Genomic DNA, 19,977 nt, shown 5'->3' with positions numbered 1-19,977 from the left:
ATTTTGGCTGCCTCCCTGTGTTTGTTTCTGTTTATTACTTAAGGAGAGGTATGGGGCTAGCTGAGACCAGATGCTGCTCGTTTGAAAGAATGTAGGAAAAACCTGAAGCAGGATCCAAGACAGGCCAATCCTATGGTTAAGCAAGTGGCAACAGCTTGGGTGGGCTAGAAAGTTGTGTGGGGCGGGGCGGGGCAGGTCCTCAGGGAGTCACAGGGCGGGGCTACCAGTATGAGCCAGGTTGCTGGAGTCCCAGATATGGAGACTGTCTGCTGCCCCCGGGAAGTGCTCACCAAAGGAACAAAGGCCTCTAACAGCACATTTGACCCCGAGAAAGCCCCTTCTCCAGCCCTCGCTCCAGTGCCAAACAGCTCAGTTCTTCCCTGTATGTCTATGGTGCCCCTTGAGCTGCCTCCCCTCCGAGCTTAGAGGGAGAGAGTCTGGTAAGTCCGTGCACGGGCCCTTTAGGGAGCTACCTGGGGCCCCAGCCACTTTAGCTTCCCTGAGCCTCAGTTTCCACTGGTTTTTCCAGCCAGAAGTTATGGGGACTTCTCTTCCTGGCACTGGAACCCTGAGTGGGGCACCTGGTGTGGGACGGGGACCCCTCAGTCCTCAGGAAGGACCTTCCCAGCCACGGGAGTCTCCTGATTTTTATTGGCCACACTTGGCAGTGGGACCAGCCCATCGCGCCGCTGCCCCTCCTACCAGTCTGGATGTGGCTGCTGATTTAATTCCGTAGTTGTAGGACTTCCATTCAGCTTGATTTCAGGCGTTTTTGAATGATGGTTGTTCTGTAGTTTAGTTGTAACTTTGATGTGGTTGTGGGAGGACGTGATACCACGTTTACCTACGCCACCATTATGACCAGAAGTCGAGACTGTGTTTTTCTAAAATTTGTCCATTTCGCTTAGATTGTCAAATTTGTTGCCATATAATAGTTCATAGTAGCTGTTAATGATCTTTTGTATTTCTTTGGTGTGGGTTGTTACTTCTCTTTCATTTCTGATTTTGTGTATTTGGGTTCTCTCTCTTTGTATCTTGGTGAGTCTAGCTAAAGGTCCATCAATCCTGTTTATCTTTTCAAAGAACCAGCTCTTTGTTTCATTGATCCTTTGAATTTTATTTTATTTATTTACTTATTTTTTTGTTCCTATGTCATTTATTTCTGCTCTGATCTTTACTATTTTCTTCCTTCTACTGGCTCTCGGGTTTTCTTTTTGTTTGCTTTCTAATTCTTTAAGTTGTGAGGTTAGACAGTCGATTAGAAATTTTTCTTGTTTCTTGAGGTAAACCTGTAATGCTATGAACTTCCGTCTCAGAACTTGTTTTGCTTCATCCCATAGATTTTGTGTTTTTGTGTGTTCATTTTCAGTGGTTTCCAGGAAGTTTTTAATTTCTTCCTTAATCTCCATAGTCACCCATGCTATTTAGCCTCTATGTGTTCAAAGTTTTTTGCATGTTCTTGTTGCAATTGATTTCTAATTTCATGCCATTGTGATCTGAGAAGATGCTTGATATGAATTCAATCTTCTTGAACTTGTAGAAATGTATTTTGTGTCCTATTCTGTGGTTTATCTTTGAGAATGTCCCATGTGCACTTGAGAAGAATGTGAATTCTGCAGTTTTGATCTGTAATTCTCTGTATATATCTATTAAACTTATTTGGTCTAGTGTTTCATTTAGAGTCTCTGTTTCCTTGCTAATTTTTTGTCTAGAGGATCTAACCAGTGGTGTCAACGGGGTGTTGAAGTCACCTGCTTTGATTGTATTGCTGTAGATTTATCCTTTGAAGTCCTCCAGAATATTTTTAATATATTTTGGTGGTCTTATATTGGGTGTATATATGTTTATCAAGGTTATATATTCCTGTTGAATATATCCTTTCAATATTATGTAGTGGCCTCTTTGCCTCTAGTTATGGCCTTCATTTTGAAATCAAATTTATCAGATATGAGAATTGCTACCCCAGCTTTTTTTTTCTTCCTTTCCATTTGCTTGGAAGATTTTTGTCCATCCCCTCACTTTCAATCTATGTGAGTCTTTTGTTGTGAGGTGGGTCTCTTGTAAACAACATATAAATGAGCTGTGCTTTCTTATCCTATCAGCTACTCTGTGTCTTTTTATTGGAGCATTCAATCCATTTACATTTAAGGTGATTATGGATATGTACTTATTTATTGTCATTTTTGTTTAGTGTGGTTCTATTTTTCTTCCTATTTTATCTACTAATTACAGCAGTCCTTTTAACATTTCTTGTATTGCTTGTTTGTTGCTAATGTATTCCCTTAGCCTTTTTTAGTCTGGGAAGCTCTTTATTTGACCTTCTCTTTTGAATGACAGCCTTGCTGGGTAGAGTAGTCTTGGATTCAGATCCTTGTTTTTCATGACCTTGATTACTTCATGCCATTCCCTTCTGGCCTGTAGTGTTTCTTTTGAGACGTTACCTGAAAGCCTTTTGGGGTTCCTTTGTAGGTAACCTGTTGCTTATATTCTGCTGCCTCTAGGATTCTCTCTTTGTCTTTAATTTTTGACATTTTATTTACTATGTGTCTTGGTGTGGGCTTGTTTGGGTTCTTCTTACTTGGGGCTCTCTGTGCTTCTTGAACTTTAATGCCTTCTTTCTTCACCAAATCAGGGAATTTTTCTGTCACTATTTTTTCAAATATATTTTCTAACCCTTGCTCATTTTCTTCTTCTTCGGGGACTCCTATGATGCAAATATTATTACGTTTCCAGTTGTCCCACAGTTCTCTTAAGCTGTCTTTCTGTTTTTTAATCATTTTGTCTTTTTGGTTTTCTGATTGGTTGATTTTTTTCTACCCTGTGTTCTAATTTACTGATCCGGTTCTCAGCTTCCTCTACTCTGTTGTTTAGACGTTCCAATATGTTCTTTATTTCTGATATATCATTCTTGATTTCTTCTTGGTGGTTTTAATTTTCAACTGGTTGATTTTCAGCATTTCTATGTCCTTACTCATGCTGTTGTGCTTCCTCGAGATCATGGCTCTGAATTCCAACTCTGTTAACTTGCTTAACTTCACCACATTTATCTCATCTTCAGTTGAGGTCTCTTGTTCTTTCATCTGGCATTTGCTTCTGTGTTTCACCATTTTGGCTATCACAGTGGGCTTTGGAGCCTGCCAAATTTTCCCTGTGGGTGTTGGTGTTCTGCTGTTTGTGGCTCCCACTCCTAGGTTTGGATGAGCCAGGGAGGACCCACGTTAAACATAACTGTCAAGTCTTACTTTTCTGGTTAGAGTTGCTAGCCCAGGAATTGTACAGTTACCCTCTAGCTTTTTGCCTGGAGGCAATCAGTAGCGGTAACTTGAAGAGTTTTGGGTTGTTAGCTGAATGAAAAACTCCCTCAAGTGCTCAGTGTGTAAGGGTATTTTCCTCTGGTGGTGCAGATGCTAGTTGTTAGTGAGCCTCAATTTGCATTTCAATGGCCCACCTGTGTGGGGCTGAATATCCGAGGGTGTGGCCACTGCCTCTCCCCAGAGCCCTGGGAAGGAATAAGACGACCACTGTCCTGTGTGGATGCAACTCAGCAAAAGCTCTGAGCCCCCTCCATATCCTTAGTGTCCCCACACAATTTCATGCCAGTCCGCCCTCCCTCTGCCAGAGCCCGAGGATAGCGGCTGTCGCTATTTTAGCGTCTGTCTCGACTGTGGGCTGTGGAGTTTCTTGGGAGTTCAACCCGAGGGCGCTGCTCACAGATAAGGCTGCTGCTGTCTGTGGGCTCCCAGCCCCCCTCTGGCTCCTCTGCAATCCTACCAGGATTGAGTCAGTGTCCCTGTTTATATGATCCTCGCCAGCTGCTCTTCTGCTGCTTTTTCCTGTCGATTTGTTTGTGTTTTAGTTATAATTCCAGTTTGGTCCTGGGAGACGGTCTTTGTAGCTTCCATTCATTCTGTTGCCCTTTTGGAATCTCTTCTTCGATATTTGTTTCATCTTGGGTTGTATGAGTTCTATATATATTTTAGATATTAATTAACTCCTTGTTGGTACTGTTGTTTGCAAATATATCCTCTCATTCAGTTGGTTGCCTTTTTGTTTTGTTGGCAGTTTCTTTTGCTGTTCAGAAGCTTTTTAGTTTAATATAGTCCCATGAATTTATTTTTGCCTTTATTTTCCTTGACATTGGGGTCAAAGTAATCTTCTCTAAGACAAAGGTTCATAAGTTTAGTACTTATATTTTCTCCTATGTAATTTATTGTTTCAGATCTTTAGGTGTTTGATTCATTTTTTAATTAAATTTTGTATATGGGGAGACAAACTATAGTCTAGTTTTATTCTTTGGCATGTGGCTTTCTAATTTTTCAGCACTATTTATTGAAGAGGCTTTCTTTTCCCTATTATATATTTTTGGCTCTTTTGTCAAAAATTATTTGTTCATATAAATGTGGGCTTATTTATGGGCTCTCAATTCTGTTTCCTTGTTCCATGTGTCCGTTTTTCTGCCAATACCATGCTGTTTTGATTATCATTGTATAATTTGAAACCAGGAAGTGTGATACCTGTGGCTCATTTTTTTTCTCAGGATTGCTTTGGGTATTCAGGTTTTTTCTAAGGTTCCATACAAACCTGATGTTTTGTTCTTCTATTTCTTTCAAAAATATTAAGATTTTGATGAGGATTGCATTAAATCTGTATATTGCGCCCTGGCCGGTTTGGTTCAGCGGTTGGAGCGTCGGCCTGCGGTACAGAGAGACCCGGGTTTGGTTCCCGCTAAGGGCACGTACCTCAGTTGCAGTTTGTCCCCGGCCCTGGTTGGTCGTGCGGGTGGCAGCCACTCGATGTGTCCCTTCACATCGATGTTTCTCTCTCTCTCTCTTCCTCTCTCCCTCCTTCTCTATCTGAACAAAAAATGGAAAAATGTCCTCGGTTCAGGATAAAAAAGAAAAAAAAAATCTGTATATTGCTTTGGGTAATATAGACATTTTAACTATGTTGATTCACCCAATGCATGACCACAGAATATCTTTCCATTTCACTGTGTTTTGTTTTGTTTTTTCAATCTGTTTTAATAATGCTTTGTAGTTTTCTGTATTGTTGGTATTATTATTATTATTATTATTTTTACTACTGATTCATTTAATTGCTAATAATCAGTCTATTCAGATTTTGCTTCATCCTGGTTCATTCTTGGAAGGGTTCATGTTTCTAGAAATGTATTCATTTCTTCTAGGTTATTCAGTTTGTTGGCCTATAAATGTCCATAGTATTCTTTAATGAGCCTTTGCATTTCTATGGTATTGGTTGTAACCTCTCCTCTTTAATTTTTAATTTTATTTATTTAGGCTCTCTCTCTCTTTTTCTTGATGAATCTGGCTAGAGGTGTAAAAATTCTCAACAAAATTTTAGCAAACTTAATTCAATAGTACATTAAAATAATTATACACTGTGAAAGTGGGCTTTATCCCAGGAATGCAAGGATAGTTGCATATTCACAAGTCAATATCACATCAGCAAAACCAAAAATAAAAATCATATGATCATTTCAGGAGATGCAGAAAAAGCTTTTTAACAAAATTCAACATCCATCTATAATAAAAACTCTCAACAAATTGGATATAAAGAAAACTTGCTTCAACATAATGAAGGCTATATATGACAAGGCCACAGCTAGCATCATACTCAATGGCCAAAAGCTAGAAGCTTTTCCTTTAAGATAAAATACAATACAAAGATGCCCATCTTTACTACTATCACTCAATATCATATTAAAAGTCCTAGCCATGGCAATCATACAAGAAAAAGAAATAAAAGGCATCCAAATTGGAAAGGAGAAAGTAAAATTGTCACTATTTTCAGATGACATCATATTATATATAAAAAATTTCTAAAGATCCCACAAAAAATATTAAACTAATAAATAAATTCAGTAAAGTTGCAGGATACAAAATTAATATACAAAAATCTACTGTGCTTCTATACACTAATAACAAATGATCAGAAGGCAAAATTAAAAACAATCTCATTTGAAATTTCATTAAAAAGAATAAAATACCTAGGAATAAACTTAGCTAAAGAAATGAAAGACCTGTACTCTGTAAACTATAAGACACTGAAGAAAGAAACTGAAATAGGTACAAATAAATGGAAGGATATATTGTGCTCATGGATCAGAAGGATTAATATCACTGAAATGTCCATATTGCCAAAGAAATCTACAGTTTCAATGCAATACTCATTAAAATACCAATGGCATTCTCAGAAGTAGAAAAATTAATCCTAAAATCTAATCATTCCACAGAAGATCTTGAAATAGTCAAAGCAATCTTGAGAAAAACAAAAAGCAAAGCTGAAGTTATCATGTTGCCTGATTTCAAATGATACTACAAAGCTGTAATAATCAAACAGTATTATAGTGGCATAAAAATGGACACAAAGATCAGTGGAACACAAAAAAGAGCCCAGAAATAAACCCTCGCTTACATGGTCAATTAATCAAAGGAGGAAAGCACATACAATGGAGAAATGACAATCTCTCCAGTAAATGGTGCTATGAAACTGGACAGCTACATACAAACGAATGAAGCTGGACTGCTCTCTTATACCATATACAAAAATAAACTAAAAATGAATTAAAGCCTAAATATAAGACCTGAAACTATGAAATGCATAGAAGAAAACAGGTAGTAAAGTCTTTGGCACAGATCTTACCAGTATCTTTTTAGATAAGTCTCCTTGAGCAAGGGAGACAAAAGCAAAAATAAACAAATGTGACTAATCAAATTAAAAACCTTTAGCATAGGAAACTATTAACAAAACAAAAAGACAACCTACTGAATGGGAAAAGATATTCTCAAATAATATATCCAACAAGGAATTAATTTCCAAAATATATAAGGATATCATACAACTCATCATCAGTAAAAAATCTAATTTCAAAATGGGCAGAGGACATGGAGAGACATTTCTCAAAAGAAGACTACAGATGTCCATTAGATGTGAAAAGATTATCAGCATCAGTAATCATCAGGGAAATGCAAATCAAAACCACAATGAAATACCACCTCACACCTGTCAGAATGACTCCTATCAATGAGTCAACAAATAACAAATGTTAGTGAAGATGTGCAGAAAAGGGAACACTTGTGTACTGTTGGTGGGATAGTAAATTGGTTCAGCTGCTGCAGAAAACAGTATGGAGATTGCTCAAAAAGTTAAAAATAAAACTACGATATGACCCAGCAATTCCACTTCTTGGTACTTATTTCCCCCTTTCAATGGTAAAGTTGAAAAGACAAGAAATTAGACCAGAGCTACGGTGCAGCCATCTTGTCACTATGAGGAAAGTTCTGCCCCCAAATGAAGCAACAAATGGTGACAATTTAATAACATAATTTGAGTCTTTGGAGTAATCAACTATGCTGAAAGAAAGCTAGCATAGATTGCGAAAATGGCGGCGGAGTGAATGGAGCAACACAGTCCATCTCCGAGGTCCAAACTGTATTTACAACGAAAATAAAGGCAAATCTTCAAGAAGGGGCAACCGAAAGACAGCTTGGAGGACCACATAACCAGGGACACCGATTCAATCTGATAGGCTTGTGAGGACACGAGAGGGGGCCAGGAGCCCACGGTGCAGAGCGGCCTGGGCAGGGACCAGGGGGCTCGGCGGGAAGTTGCTGCTGCTGCCTCAGCTGTGACCCTGACTAAGTCATGCGAACTCTGCTGCCTGCTAAGCCCTCGGCTGGTGGCGCACGGACTGGCATGGACTGGTGGCGACCAGGGGACTCGGAAGGATGCTGCTACCAAGGCTGAGTCCTGCGAACTCTGCGTGCTAAGCCCTTTGCTGGTGCCGCACGGACTCGTGGAGACCAGGGGACTCTGCTGGAAGCTGCTGCCACCTTGGCAGTGTCCCGCTACGGTGGCGTAGTCCTGTGGCTTCTGCTGAGTGTAACGCCCTTGGCTGGTGCCACAGCCTTGGCCACCATTGGCTGGAAGCAGCGCCATCGGGTTAAAAGTCCCAGGCGGCTCCACCACGGAGTCTAGACAGAGGCTAAATTGGCAGCGGCCACTCACCTTGGGCTCCGGCAGAGGGAAGGCAGACTAGACTGTAACTGTGTGGAGACACTCAGGTTTTGGAGGGTGCTAAGAGCTTTTGCTGAGTGCAGCCATGCAGGACTGTGGTCATTTTACTCCTTCACAGGGCCATGGGGAGAGGTGGAGGCCCGTCCCTCAGAGATTCAACCCCACCTGGTGGCCACTGAAATGCTAATTGAGGCCCAATAACAACCAGAGCTGCCCCACCCTCGGGAAATCCTCTTACACGCAGCACCTGAGGGAGTTTTTCAGGCAACCCAGAAACCAAGGGTCTTCAGGTGAACTCTACTAATAGCCTCCAGGCAAAAAAAGCTAGAGGATATCTACCATTCCCTGGGCTAGCAACACTACTCAGGAAAGCTAAGACTTGACAGTGGTGTTTAAAGTGGGTCCTCCCTTGCTCATCCAAACCCAGGAGAGGGAGCCACAAACAGCAGAACACCAACACCCACAGGGAAAATTGGGCAGATTCCAAAGCCCACTGTGATAGCCAAAATGGTGAAAAACAGAAACAAAAGCCACATGAAAGAACAAGAGACCTCTATGGAAGATGAGATAAATGAAGTTCAGTTAAGCAAGTTAACAGAACTAGAATTTAGAGCCATGATGTTGAGGAAGCTCAACAGCATGTGTAAGGATATGAGCACCAGGAGTAAAGACATAGAAATATTGAAAATCAACCAGTTGGAAATTAAAAACCAACAGGAAGAAATGAAGAATGACATATCCGAAATGAAAAACACACTGGAAGGTCTAAAAAGCAGAGTAGGGGAAGCTGAGGACCGGATCAGTGAATTAGAAGAAAGGCTAGAAAAAATCAACCAATCAGAAAACCAAAAGGAAAAAACAATTAAAAAACAGGAAGACAGCTTAAGAGAAATGTGGAACAACTGGAAAAGGAATAATGTTCGCATCATAGGAATCCCCGAAAAAGAAGAAAATGATCAAGGGTTAGAGAATATATTCAAAGAAATAGTGACAGAAAACTTCCCCAATTTGGTGAAGGAAGAAGGCATTCAAGTTCAAGAAGCACAGAGAGCCCCAAGTAAGAAGAACCCAAACAGGCCCACACCAAGAAACATAGTAATTAAACTACCAAAATATAAGACAAAGAGAGAATCCAAAAAGCAGCAAGAGATAAGCAACAGGTTACCAACAAAGGAAACCCCATAAGGCTCTCAGCTGACTTCTCACAAGAAACACTAAAGGCCAGAAGGGAATGGCATGAAGTAATCAAGTTCATGAAAAACAAGAATCTGAATCCAAGACTACTCTACCCAGCAAGGATATCATTCAAAATAGAAGGTCAAATAAAGAACTTACCAGACAAAAAAAGGCTAAGGGAATACATTAGCAACAAGCCAACACTGCAAGGAATGTTAAAAGGACTGCTGTAATTACCATGAGAAATGGGAAGAAAAATAGAACCACACTAAACAAAAATGGCAATAAATAAATAAATATCAATAATCAGCTTAAATGTAAATGGACTGAATGCTCCCATAAAAAGACACAGAGTAGCTGATTGGATAAGAAAGCATGACTCATCTATATGTTGTTTACAAGAGACCCACCTCACAACAAACAACTCACATAGATTGAAAGTGAAGGGATGGAAAAAAATCCTCCAAGCAAACGAAAAAAAAAAAAAAGCTGGGGTAGCAATTCTCATATCTGATAAAATAGATTTCAGAGTGAAGGCCATAATTAGAGACAAAGACGGCCACTACATAATATTGAAAGGATCTATCCAACAGGAAGATATAACCTTGATAAACATATATGCACCCAATATAGGAGCACCAAAATATATTTTAAAACTTCTGGCGGACTTCAAAGGAGAAATCGATAGCAATACAATCATAGCAGGGGACTTCAACACCCCGCTGCCATCACTGGATAGATCCTCTAGACAAAAAATTAGCAAGGAAACAGAGACTCTAAATGAAGTGCTAGACCAAATAGATTTAATAGATATCTACAGATAACTACACCCCAGAACTACAGAATTCACATTCTTCTCAAGTGCACATGGGACATTCTCAAAGACAGACCACATGTTAGGGCACAAATTAAGTCTCTACAAGTTCAAGAAATTGAAATCATATCAAGCATCCTCTCAGATCACAATGGTATGAAACTAGAAATCAATTGCAAGAAGAAATACAAAGACTTTTGAACACATGGATGCTAAATAGCATGTTATTAAACAAGGAATGGATCACCGAGGAGATCAAGGAAGAAATCAAAAACTTCATGGAAACCAATGAAAATGAAGACACAACAACACAAAATCTATGAGATGCAGCAAAAGCAGTTCTGAGAGGGAAGTTCATAGCACTACAGGCCTACCTCAAAAAAGAAGAAAAATCTCTAATAGACTATCTAACCTCACAAATTAAAGAAGTAGAGAGCAAACAAAAAGAAATCCCCAGAGCAAGTAGAAGGAAGGAAATAGTAAAGATCAGAACAGATAATAAATGACATAGAGAACAAAAAAACAGTTTAAAGGATCAATAAAACAAAGAGCTGGTTTTTCGAAAAGATAAACAAGGTTGAGGGACCCTTAGCTAGACTCACCAAGAAACAAAGAGAGAGAACCCAAATACACAAAATCAGAAATGAAAGAGGAGAGATAACATCTGACACCACAGAAATACAGAAGATCATTAACAACTACTATGAACAATTATATGGCAAAAAATTAGACAATCTAAGCAAAATGGACAAATTTCTGGAAACACATAGTCTCCCAAAACTGGATCAGGAAGAGATAGAAAATTGAACAGACCCGTAACAACAGAAGAAATTGAAGATGAAATCAAGACTCTCCCAGCAAACAAAAGCCCAGGCCCGGATGGCTTCACAGGGGAGTTTTACGGAACATTCAAAGAAGAAATAACACCCATTCTCCTCAAACTATTTCAAAAAATTCAAGAAGAAGGAAGACTTCCAAACTCATTTTATGAAGCCAGCATAATTCTAATTCCAAAACCAGAAAAAGACACAACAAAGAAAGAAAACTACAGGCCAATATCCCTGATGAACATAGACGCCAAAATCCGGAACAAAATACTAGCATATCAGATCCAGCAATACATCAAAAAAATTATCCACCATGACCAAGAGGGATTCATCCCAGGGATGGAAGGCTGGTACAATATTCGCAAATCCATAAATGTGATACACCACATAAATACAATGAAGAATAAAAACCACATAATCATATCAATAGATGCCGAAAAAGCCTTCGACAAAATACAGCATCCATTTCTGATAAAAACGCACAGCAGTGTGAGAATAGAGGGATCATATCTAGACATAATAAAGGCCATATATGAAAAACCTCCAGCCAACATCATACTCAATGGGCAAAAACTAAAAGCATTTCCCTTAAGAACAGGAACAAGGCAAGGATGCCCACTTTCACCACTCCTATTTAACATAGTACTGGAAGTCTTAGCCACAGCAATCACACAGGAAGAGAAAATAAGAGGGATCCAAATTGTAAAAGAGGGAGTGAAATTGTCATTATTTGCAGATGACATGATACTATACATAGAAAACCCCAAAGACTCCATGAAAAGTTTACTAGACGTAATAAATGAATTTGGCAAAGTAGCAGGATACAAAATTAATGTCAATAAATCGATGGCATTCTTATACACCAATGATGAACCCACAGAAAGAGAAACTAAGAAAACAATCACATTTACCATTGCAGCAAAAATATTAAGATACCTAGAAATAAACTTAACCAAAGAAATAAAGGACCTATTCGCAGAAAACTACAGCTAATTGGAAAAAAAATAGAGGAAGATATATAATTGGAAGCACATACCCTGTTCATGGATTGGGAGAATAAACATCATTAAAATGTCCATATTACCCAAAGAAATCTATAGATTTAACGCAGTCCCCATCAAAATACCAATGACATACTTCACAGAATTAGAGCAATTATTTCAAAAGTTCATATGGAACCAAAAAAGGCCTCGAATAGCCACAGCAATCTTGAAAAGGAAGAACAAAGTTGGAGGGATCACAATACCAGATTTCCGGTTATACTACAAATCCACTGTGATCAAAACAGCCTGGTACTGGCACAAGAACAGGCATATAGACCAGTGGAGCAGAACAGAGAACCCAGAAATGGACCCAAGGCAATATGCTCAATTAATATTTGACAAAGGTGGCAAGAGCATACAGTGGAGTAAGGACAGCCTCTTTAATAAATGGTGCTGGGAAAATTGGACACCTACATGCAAAAAAATGAAACTAGACCATCAACTTACACCCTTTACGAGAATAAACTCAAAATGGATAAAAGACTTAAATGTAACTCATGAATCCATAAAAATCCTAGCAGAGACTGTAGGCAACAAAATTTCAGACATCATACACAGGAGAATTTTTACTGACACATCACCTAAGGCAATAGAAACAAAGGAGAAAATGAACACATGGGACTACATCAAACTCAAAAGCTTCTGCACAGCGAAAGATACAATCATCAAAACGGAAAGGCTACCCACTGTATGGGAGAGCATAATTGCCAATGATATATCAGATAAAGGGTTAATTTCCAATACATATAGAGTGCTCATGCAACTCCACAAAAGGAAGACAAAGAATCCAATTAAAAAATGGCCAGAGGAACTAAATAGACACCTCTCCAAACAGGACATACAAATGGCTAAGAAACATATGAAGAAATGCTCATCACCACTAATCATCAGAGAGATGCAAATTAAAACAACAATGAGGTATCACCTCACACCTGTCAGAATGGCCACCATCAACAAATCATCAAACAACAAGTGTTGGCGAGGGTGTGGAGAAAAGGGGACTCTAGTACACTGCTGGTGGGAATGCAGACTGGTGCAGCCACTATGGAAAACAATATGGTGTTACCTCAAAAAATTAAAAATTGAACTTCCATTTGACCCAGTGATCCCACTTCTAGGAATATACCCTAAGAAGCCTATAACACCAATCAAAAAGAATATATGTACCCCCATGGTTGTAGCAGCACAATTTACAATAGCTAAAATCTGGAAACAGCCATATTGTCCATCAGTAGACGAATAGAAAAAAAGCTGTGGTACATATACACAATGGAGTACTACGCAGCTGTAAGAAAGAAAGATCTGTTATTCTTTAAGACTACATGGAGGGACCAGGAAAGTATCATCCTAAGTCCAACAAGCCAAACAGAGAAAGACAAATTTCATATGATCTCACTTATTTGTGGAATATAATGAACATAACAGTCTGAGGAATGGGGTAGTCCCAGAGACGCGGAAGTGGGGTACAGACTGACAATCCCCTAAAGAGGGGGGTGGTGGGGGATAGATAAACCACAGAACTTATATGCATTCATGCATGGACAGTGGACATGGACAACAAACTGGGGAAAGGGCAAGGCGGGAGGGGGAGTGGGGAATCAGTGGGGGAAAAAAGGAGAAACATCTGTAACAAAAATTAATTAAGAAAAAAACAAAACAAAGCTACAGCAGACTTTGGGCTTTCCTTCTTTATTTTTTATTTTTATTTTTTGTATTTTTTGCTTAAATTATACTGAATTAAATTACCATTGTTATAAGTAAAGATATTCTAATACATTTCACATCCTTCTCTTTATACACTGTTAAATGGCAAGCAGCACAATTCATAGGAAGTTGAAGAACAGGTAAACTAATTTATGGTGATAGATTGTCTATAGGCCATGAGGCCACTGACTGGAAAAAAGTAGGAGGAAACCTCCTGAGGTGAAGCTATTGCCTATCTTGATTAAGATATAACTTGAGTTATATATAAAAGATATAGCATAATCTATATATTATATATGATATAGCTTGTGTGGGTTACACAAGTAAACCAAAGTTTACTAAACTGTTGTCTTAAGATCTGTGCATTTCATTGTACATAGTCATACCTCAATTTTTAAAATATTGAAATTGTGATTCTTTACCCCCAACACACACCTGATGGGAACACTTGTGTAATTAGATTCATTTGCTCTGGTCTAACCTGCCTGTCCGCCCCCCCCCCCCCCCCCCCCCGCGCCTTACACATCTTGGCTTTCACTGGGGGTATTGGAGTTTGTGGCAATTTAAAACAGAGTCACACATTACTTGACCCTCTTCCCATTAAGGGGTGTGTCTCAGCCCCCTGCCCTTGCCTGGGAATATGGATGGGCTTATGACTGCTGAGACTAATCAAGTCAGTGACAGTGATATGATAAGACTTTCCAGGTTGGGTGATGAAAGGCGCTACCACACTTGCCTTGTTTGCTGGCACTCTCGCTCTCAGCACCATGAGCTGCTACAGGGAAAAGTCCAAATCCCCAAGCCTCCATATGCAGGTGCCTGGTCAGTGATCACAGCAAAGGAGCTGTCAGTCTTCCTGGCCCAGGTACCAGGCATGGCAGTGAGAAGCCAGCTAGCAGAAGTACATCACTACTCAGCTGTCCCACCTCCTGCCAGTCCACTTACCTGTAGCTATTCAAGGTGGGCTGCCAGAATTGCACTCAAGGGCCCTTTCTGGATCACTGACCTACATAATCATGAGTATAACAAATGGTCGTTGTTTCCTGTCATTCAGTTTGGGGCTGGTATACAGCCTCAGACACCTGGGATAGGACCCCTCCACTCCTGGCCTTACCTCACAACATCCACTGATGCAGCCCCTGACTTGAAGAAATCGGTGGAGTCTTCTACCTCCAGGATGTTGGGGAGAATCCGTTTCCAGGCATTCTGAAAAACAGGCATGGTGAGAACACAGCTCCCAGGGGAGCTAAGAGCAGGTGTCAATTGGGTGACAGCAGCCCCTGATTTGTGGGCTTGGCTCATGGTCCACTCAAAGGTTCAGCTTCTTTGAAGAGCCTGAAAATCCTAGACTGACCACCCCTTGGGGAAGGAAGAGCTGTCACAGCCTGGACTGCTATTCTCATACCCATGTTACCTTGACCTCCAGCTGCTCTGGAGTCCCCATGGCAGTCCAGGAATGTAAGAAGGATGGATGTGCTGGAGCTAAGGGCATGGCTGGGGACCAGAAAGGCAGGGTCCAGTTCCTCCTGAGCCACCCCCCACCCCTCACCTTGGTGCTATTGTTTAGATTGGAATATCTCCAGCATGACACTGATGTGGAGATGTTGCAGTGTAGAAGGGAGAGCTAAATGGTGGTAGTCTTGAGAGTGAAAACAAAGCACACTGATGAGGCTTAGGAGGCCTGGGATTTGTCCTTACTGAGAAGCTAGCTGGTTCTGTGCCAACTCTCTGGACCTGTGGAGGGCAACAGTGCCCACCAGCCAGCCTTGTAAGTGAGCATGAAAAGAGCAGTGACAGTTGAGTGGGCAGCACCCACCCAGTTTCCCAAGAAAGTTGTCTGGCAGGTCAGGATGGAACAACTTTTTTCTGGGCAGGCTTTCAGCCAGACCTGTTAGGACAGGACCCAGGAGAGGCCTCACACTCTGTCTAAGCTCCAGGCCATGGCTGGTCATTGGTGGGATGGACAGGCCCAATTAGGAGCAGCTCACCATGACCCCTAGCCCAACCTTTACCTGCCTCCCTTCTTTCTTTTTGGAAAGGTAGGCTAAATTTACACTTCTCACTCTCAGTGTGACAATCAGCAGTGATTCCAAGTCGCTTCCTGTTCCCACGTGGCTGCTGCCTGCCCTCCACAGCTACACTTGGACCCTCACCCACTTACAACACCTTTCCCTAAACCCCCAGATTACATTTAAATCCTGGGAATCCTTCAGAGCCAACTTCTGCATCACCTCTTCCCTGAAACCACCCCTCTTAGTGTCTCTCATTTTCTGTTCCTTCTGTCTTGAAGGTATTCTCCCAGATATTTTCTCTCCACTCAGGTCTCTGTTCAAGTCCTTCCCTCCTCCCACTCTGATTATTCTTTCTAAAGTTGTCCCCAAGCAGAAGATTCCAAAATGACGAAAGAGTAAATGGAAGCTACACAGACCATCTCCCAGGACCAAACTGGAATTACAACGAAAATAAAGACAGATTGTCAGGAAAAAGCAACTGCAAGGATCATATAACCAGGGACACTGAATTGATCCTGGTAGGACTGTGGAGGTGTGAGATGGGGGCTGGGAGCCCACAAACAGCAACGGTGTTAGCTGTGAGCAGTGCCCTCAGGTTAAATTCCAAAGCCCGATCCACAACACAGAGAGAGCTGGGACAGAGTGCTAAAATAGCCACAGCCACTCACCTTGGGCTCCAGCAGAGGGAGGGTGAACTGGACTGGAACTGTGTGGGAACACTCAGGATTTGAAGGGTGCTCAGAGCTTTTGTTGAGTTTTGGCCAAACAGGACAGTGGCCATCTTACTCCTTCTCAGGGCTCTGGTGAGAGGTGGCAGCCCCTCTCTTGGAAATTCAACCCCTCACAGGTGGGCCAAGAAAATGCAAATTAACGCTCATTAACAACAACAGTTGCCCCACTCTTGGGAAATCCTCTTACACTGAACACATGAGGGAGTTTTTCATTCAAATGAGAACCCAAGGCTTTTCAAGTAACCATGATTAATAGCTGCCAGGCAAAGAGCTAGAGGATTACTGAACCATTCCTGGGCTTGCAACTCTACCCAGGAAAGTAAGACTTGACAGTGGTGTTTAACATTGGTCCTCTAATGCTCATCTAGACCCAGTAGAGGGAGCCACAAACATCAGAACACCAACACCCACAGGAAAAATTTGGCAGGCTCCAAAACCCACTGAGATAGCCAAAATGGTGAAAGAAAGAAACAAATGACAAATGAAAGAACAAGAGACCTCTACCAAAGATGAGATAAATGAAATGCAGTTAAGCAAGTTAACTGAGCTAGAATTCAGAGCAATGATCTTGAGGAAGCTCAACAGCAAGAGTAAGGACATCAACATCATTAGTAGAGACATAGAAAGATTTAAAATCAACCAACTGGGAATGAAAAACCACAAACAAGAAATGAAGAATGACATAGCAGAAATAAAGAACACATTGGAAGGATTAAACAGCAGAGTAGAGGAAGATGAGGACCGGATCAGTGAATTAGAAGACAGGGTAGAAAAAAATCAACCAATCAGAAAACCAAAAGAAAAAAAAAAAACAAACAAAACAATTAAACAGGAAGACAGCTTAAGAGAACTGTGGGACAACTGAAAATGTAATAATATTCACATCATAGGAGTCCTTGTAAAAAAAGAAAATGAGCAAGGATTAGAGAATGTATTTGAAGAAATAGTGGCAGAAAACTTTTCTATCTTGGTGAAGGAAGAAAGCATTCAGGTTCAAGAAACAAAGAGAGCTTCAACTAAGAACCCAAACAAGCCCACACCAAGACACATACTAATTAAAATGCCAAAAATTACAGACAAAGAAAGAATCCTAAAAGCAGCAAGAGATAAGCAACAGGTTACCTACAAAGGAAACCCCATAAGTCTATCACCTGACTTCTCAACAATACAGGCCAGAAGGGAATGGCATAAAGTAATCAACGTTATGAAAAACAAGGATCTAAATCCAAAACTACTCTACCCAGCAAGGCTAACATTCAAAATACAAGGTCAAGGTTCTTCAGAGAAGATAGCAGCGGGCAAGACCAGAGGGAGGGTGAGTGTGTGAGAGAGTGTGAGTGGACATGAAGGTGGACTACCAAACTCCTGCAGTGCAGAAACTCAGAGCAGAATGTTCCTGTGCTGTGGATGGGAGTAGCCAACTACTGTGGTAAGCAGCTCTTCACGGTGCTTCTCCCTGTGCCACAGGGAGGTCCCACAATTTTGGAAGATTCCGGGTCTTCCCTGGGAGGAGGCAGTGGGAGCAGCTAGGGCCCAGCAACCTGGTCCCACAAGCACACCTGGCACCATCAGACCAGTAAACACTCTGTATCAACACAGACCAGTGCACAGTACTGGAGCTCCCAAGGTGCCGGTCACAGAAGCTGCAGACAGCCAGAAGCCCAGCACCATCCCCCACAGTAGCAGCCCAATCAGAGTCGAGATATTGCCCAGCAACAGAGGCTAGGGAGCAGACATCCATCTCGAGGTAACAGAATCACAGACCAGCAGCTGAAACCCATCCCCAAAAACCACAGAAAAAACTGAGCAGAAGTTAAGCCCCACAGGGCAGAAACACTCCCCAGCCACAAGCTATGGGTCCTGGGGATCCACAGAGACCTGTGTGGCCCAGCAGCTCACAAGAGCAGTGGGAAGACATTGCCAGAGAGGGACTGGTGTGACCCAGCTGCCTACCCACAGGACCTGCTGCAGGGGCACCAGAGAGACCTGTGCGACTCAGCAGAAACTATGCGCTCCAGTTACCCATGGGACCTGCGGGGTGATGAAGCACCAGAGAGGCCTGTGCAACCCAGCAACCCATAACATAGGCATAGAACCTGGTCCCCAAAGGGAGTGTGCGATCCAGTAACCCTCAGAACTAGGAAGGTGCGGGGGCACCAGGGAGGCCTGTGCAACACAGCTGTGCACAAGATAGGCATAGAGGATGTGAAAATGGAGGTTGAGTGATTGGAAGCTATACAGACAATCTACCAGGACCAAATGGGATTTACAAATAAAATAAAGACATCCTTGGAAAAAAACAACAACAGAAAAGCAGCAGGACAGGACCCTATAACCAGGGAAACTGGTAGGATCTGTGGAGGTGCAAGTGGGTGGCAGGCTGAGAGCCGTGAAACAGTAGCAGTCTTAGCTGTGAGCAGAGCCCTTGGAGAATAAAGACCAAGCCCACTCCACAGTGTAGAGAGCCATAACAGAGTGCTAAAATAGCCAAAGCCACTCACCTGGGGGCTATGGCAGAGGGAGGGCAGACTGGGCTGGAACTCTGTGGGGACACCCTGGATTTGGAGGACACTGAGACTTTTTGCTGAGTTGCAGCTACAAAGAACAGTGGCCAGTGTGCTCCTTCACAGCACGTTGAGGAAAAGCATCAACTCCCCCTCAGAGATTCACCTCTTCCCAGGTGAGGCAAAGAAATGCAAACTGAGGCTCATTAACAACCAGCATTTATCCCACAATCAGAAATCCTCTTATGCAGAATATCAGGGCTACATTCCAAGGCACTGAGTAACTGAGACTACTAGCCTCCAGGAAAAAGATAGAGGATAACTGAACCTTTCCTGGGCTTGCAAATCTACCCAGAAAAGTAAGACCTGACAGTGGTGTTTAACGTGGGCCCACCAAGGCACATCCAAACCCAGTAGAGAGAGCCACAAACAGCAGAACACCAACAACTACAAAGAAAATTTGGCAGACTCCAAAGCCCACTGTGATAGCCAAAATGGTGAAACACAGAAACAAATCTCAAGTGAAAGAATAAGAGAACTCTATCGAAGATGAGATAAATTAAATGCAGTTAATTATCAAAGCTAGAGTTCAGACCCATGATCTTGAGGAAGCTCAACAGCATCAGTAAGAACATCAGCACCATGAATAAACATATAGAAACACTGAAAACCAACCAAGTGAAAATGAAGAATGACATAGCAGAAATAAAGAACACATTGGAAGGACCAACCAGCAGAGTACAGGAAGCTGAGGACTGGATCAGTGAATTAAAAAAAGGGTAGAAAAAATGAACCAATCAGAGAACCAAAAGGAAAAAAACAATTAAAAAATAGGAAGATAGTTTAAGAGAACTGAGGGGCCACTGGAAACGTAATAATATTTGCATCATAGGAGTCCCCAAGGAGGAAGAAAATGTGCAAGGGTTAGAGAATATATTTGAAGAAACAGTGACAGAGCCCTGGCCGGTTTGGCTCAGCAGGTGAGCGTCAGCCTGTGGTCCAGAGAGACCCAGGTTCGGTTCCTGCTAAGGGCACGAACCTCAGTCGCGGTTTGTCCCCGGCCCTGGTTGGGTTGTGTGGGTGGCAGCAACTCGATGTTTCCCTTTCTCATCAAAGTTTTTTTTTTCTC

General features: G+C 41.6%; 1 protein-coding gene across 2 annotated transcripts in view; it reads right to left on the bottom strand.

The window, feature by feature from the left end:
* Window positions 1-19,977, bottom strand: part of ALDH1L1 (aldehyde dehydrogenase 1 family member L1) — a 72,416-nt gene that overhangs the window by 36,221 nt on the left and 16,218 nt on the right. For both annotated transcript variants that reach the window (XM_036245024.1, XM_036245026.1), the window contains one exon: window positions 14,716-14,807. In XM_036245024.1, the coding sequence (XP_036100917.1) occupies window positions 14,716-14,807 (92 nt within the window). The remainder of the gene's footprint in view (window positions 1-14,715; window positions 14,808-19,977) is intronic.

The sequence above is a fragment of the Molossus molossus genome, unplaced genomic scaffold (genome assembly GCF_014108415.1).
Source record: "Molossus molossus isolate mMolMol1 unplaced genomic scaffold, mMolMol1.p scaffold_m16_p_6, whole genome shotgun sequence".
Lineage (NCBI taxonomy): Eukaryota > Metazoa > Chordata > Mammalia > Chiroptera > Molossidae > Molossus > Molossus molossus.
The sequence above is the reverse complement of the archived record's forward strand: the minus strand, read 5'-3'. Positions and strand labels throughout refer to the sequence as shown.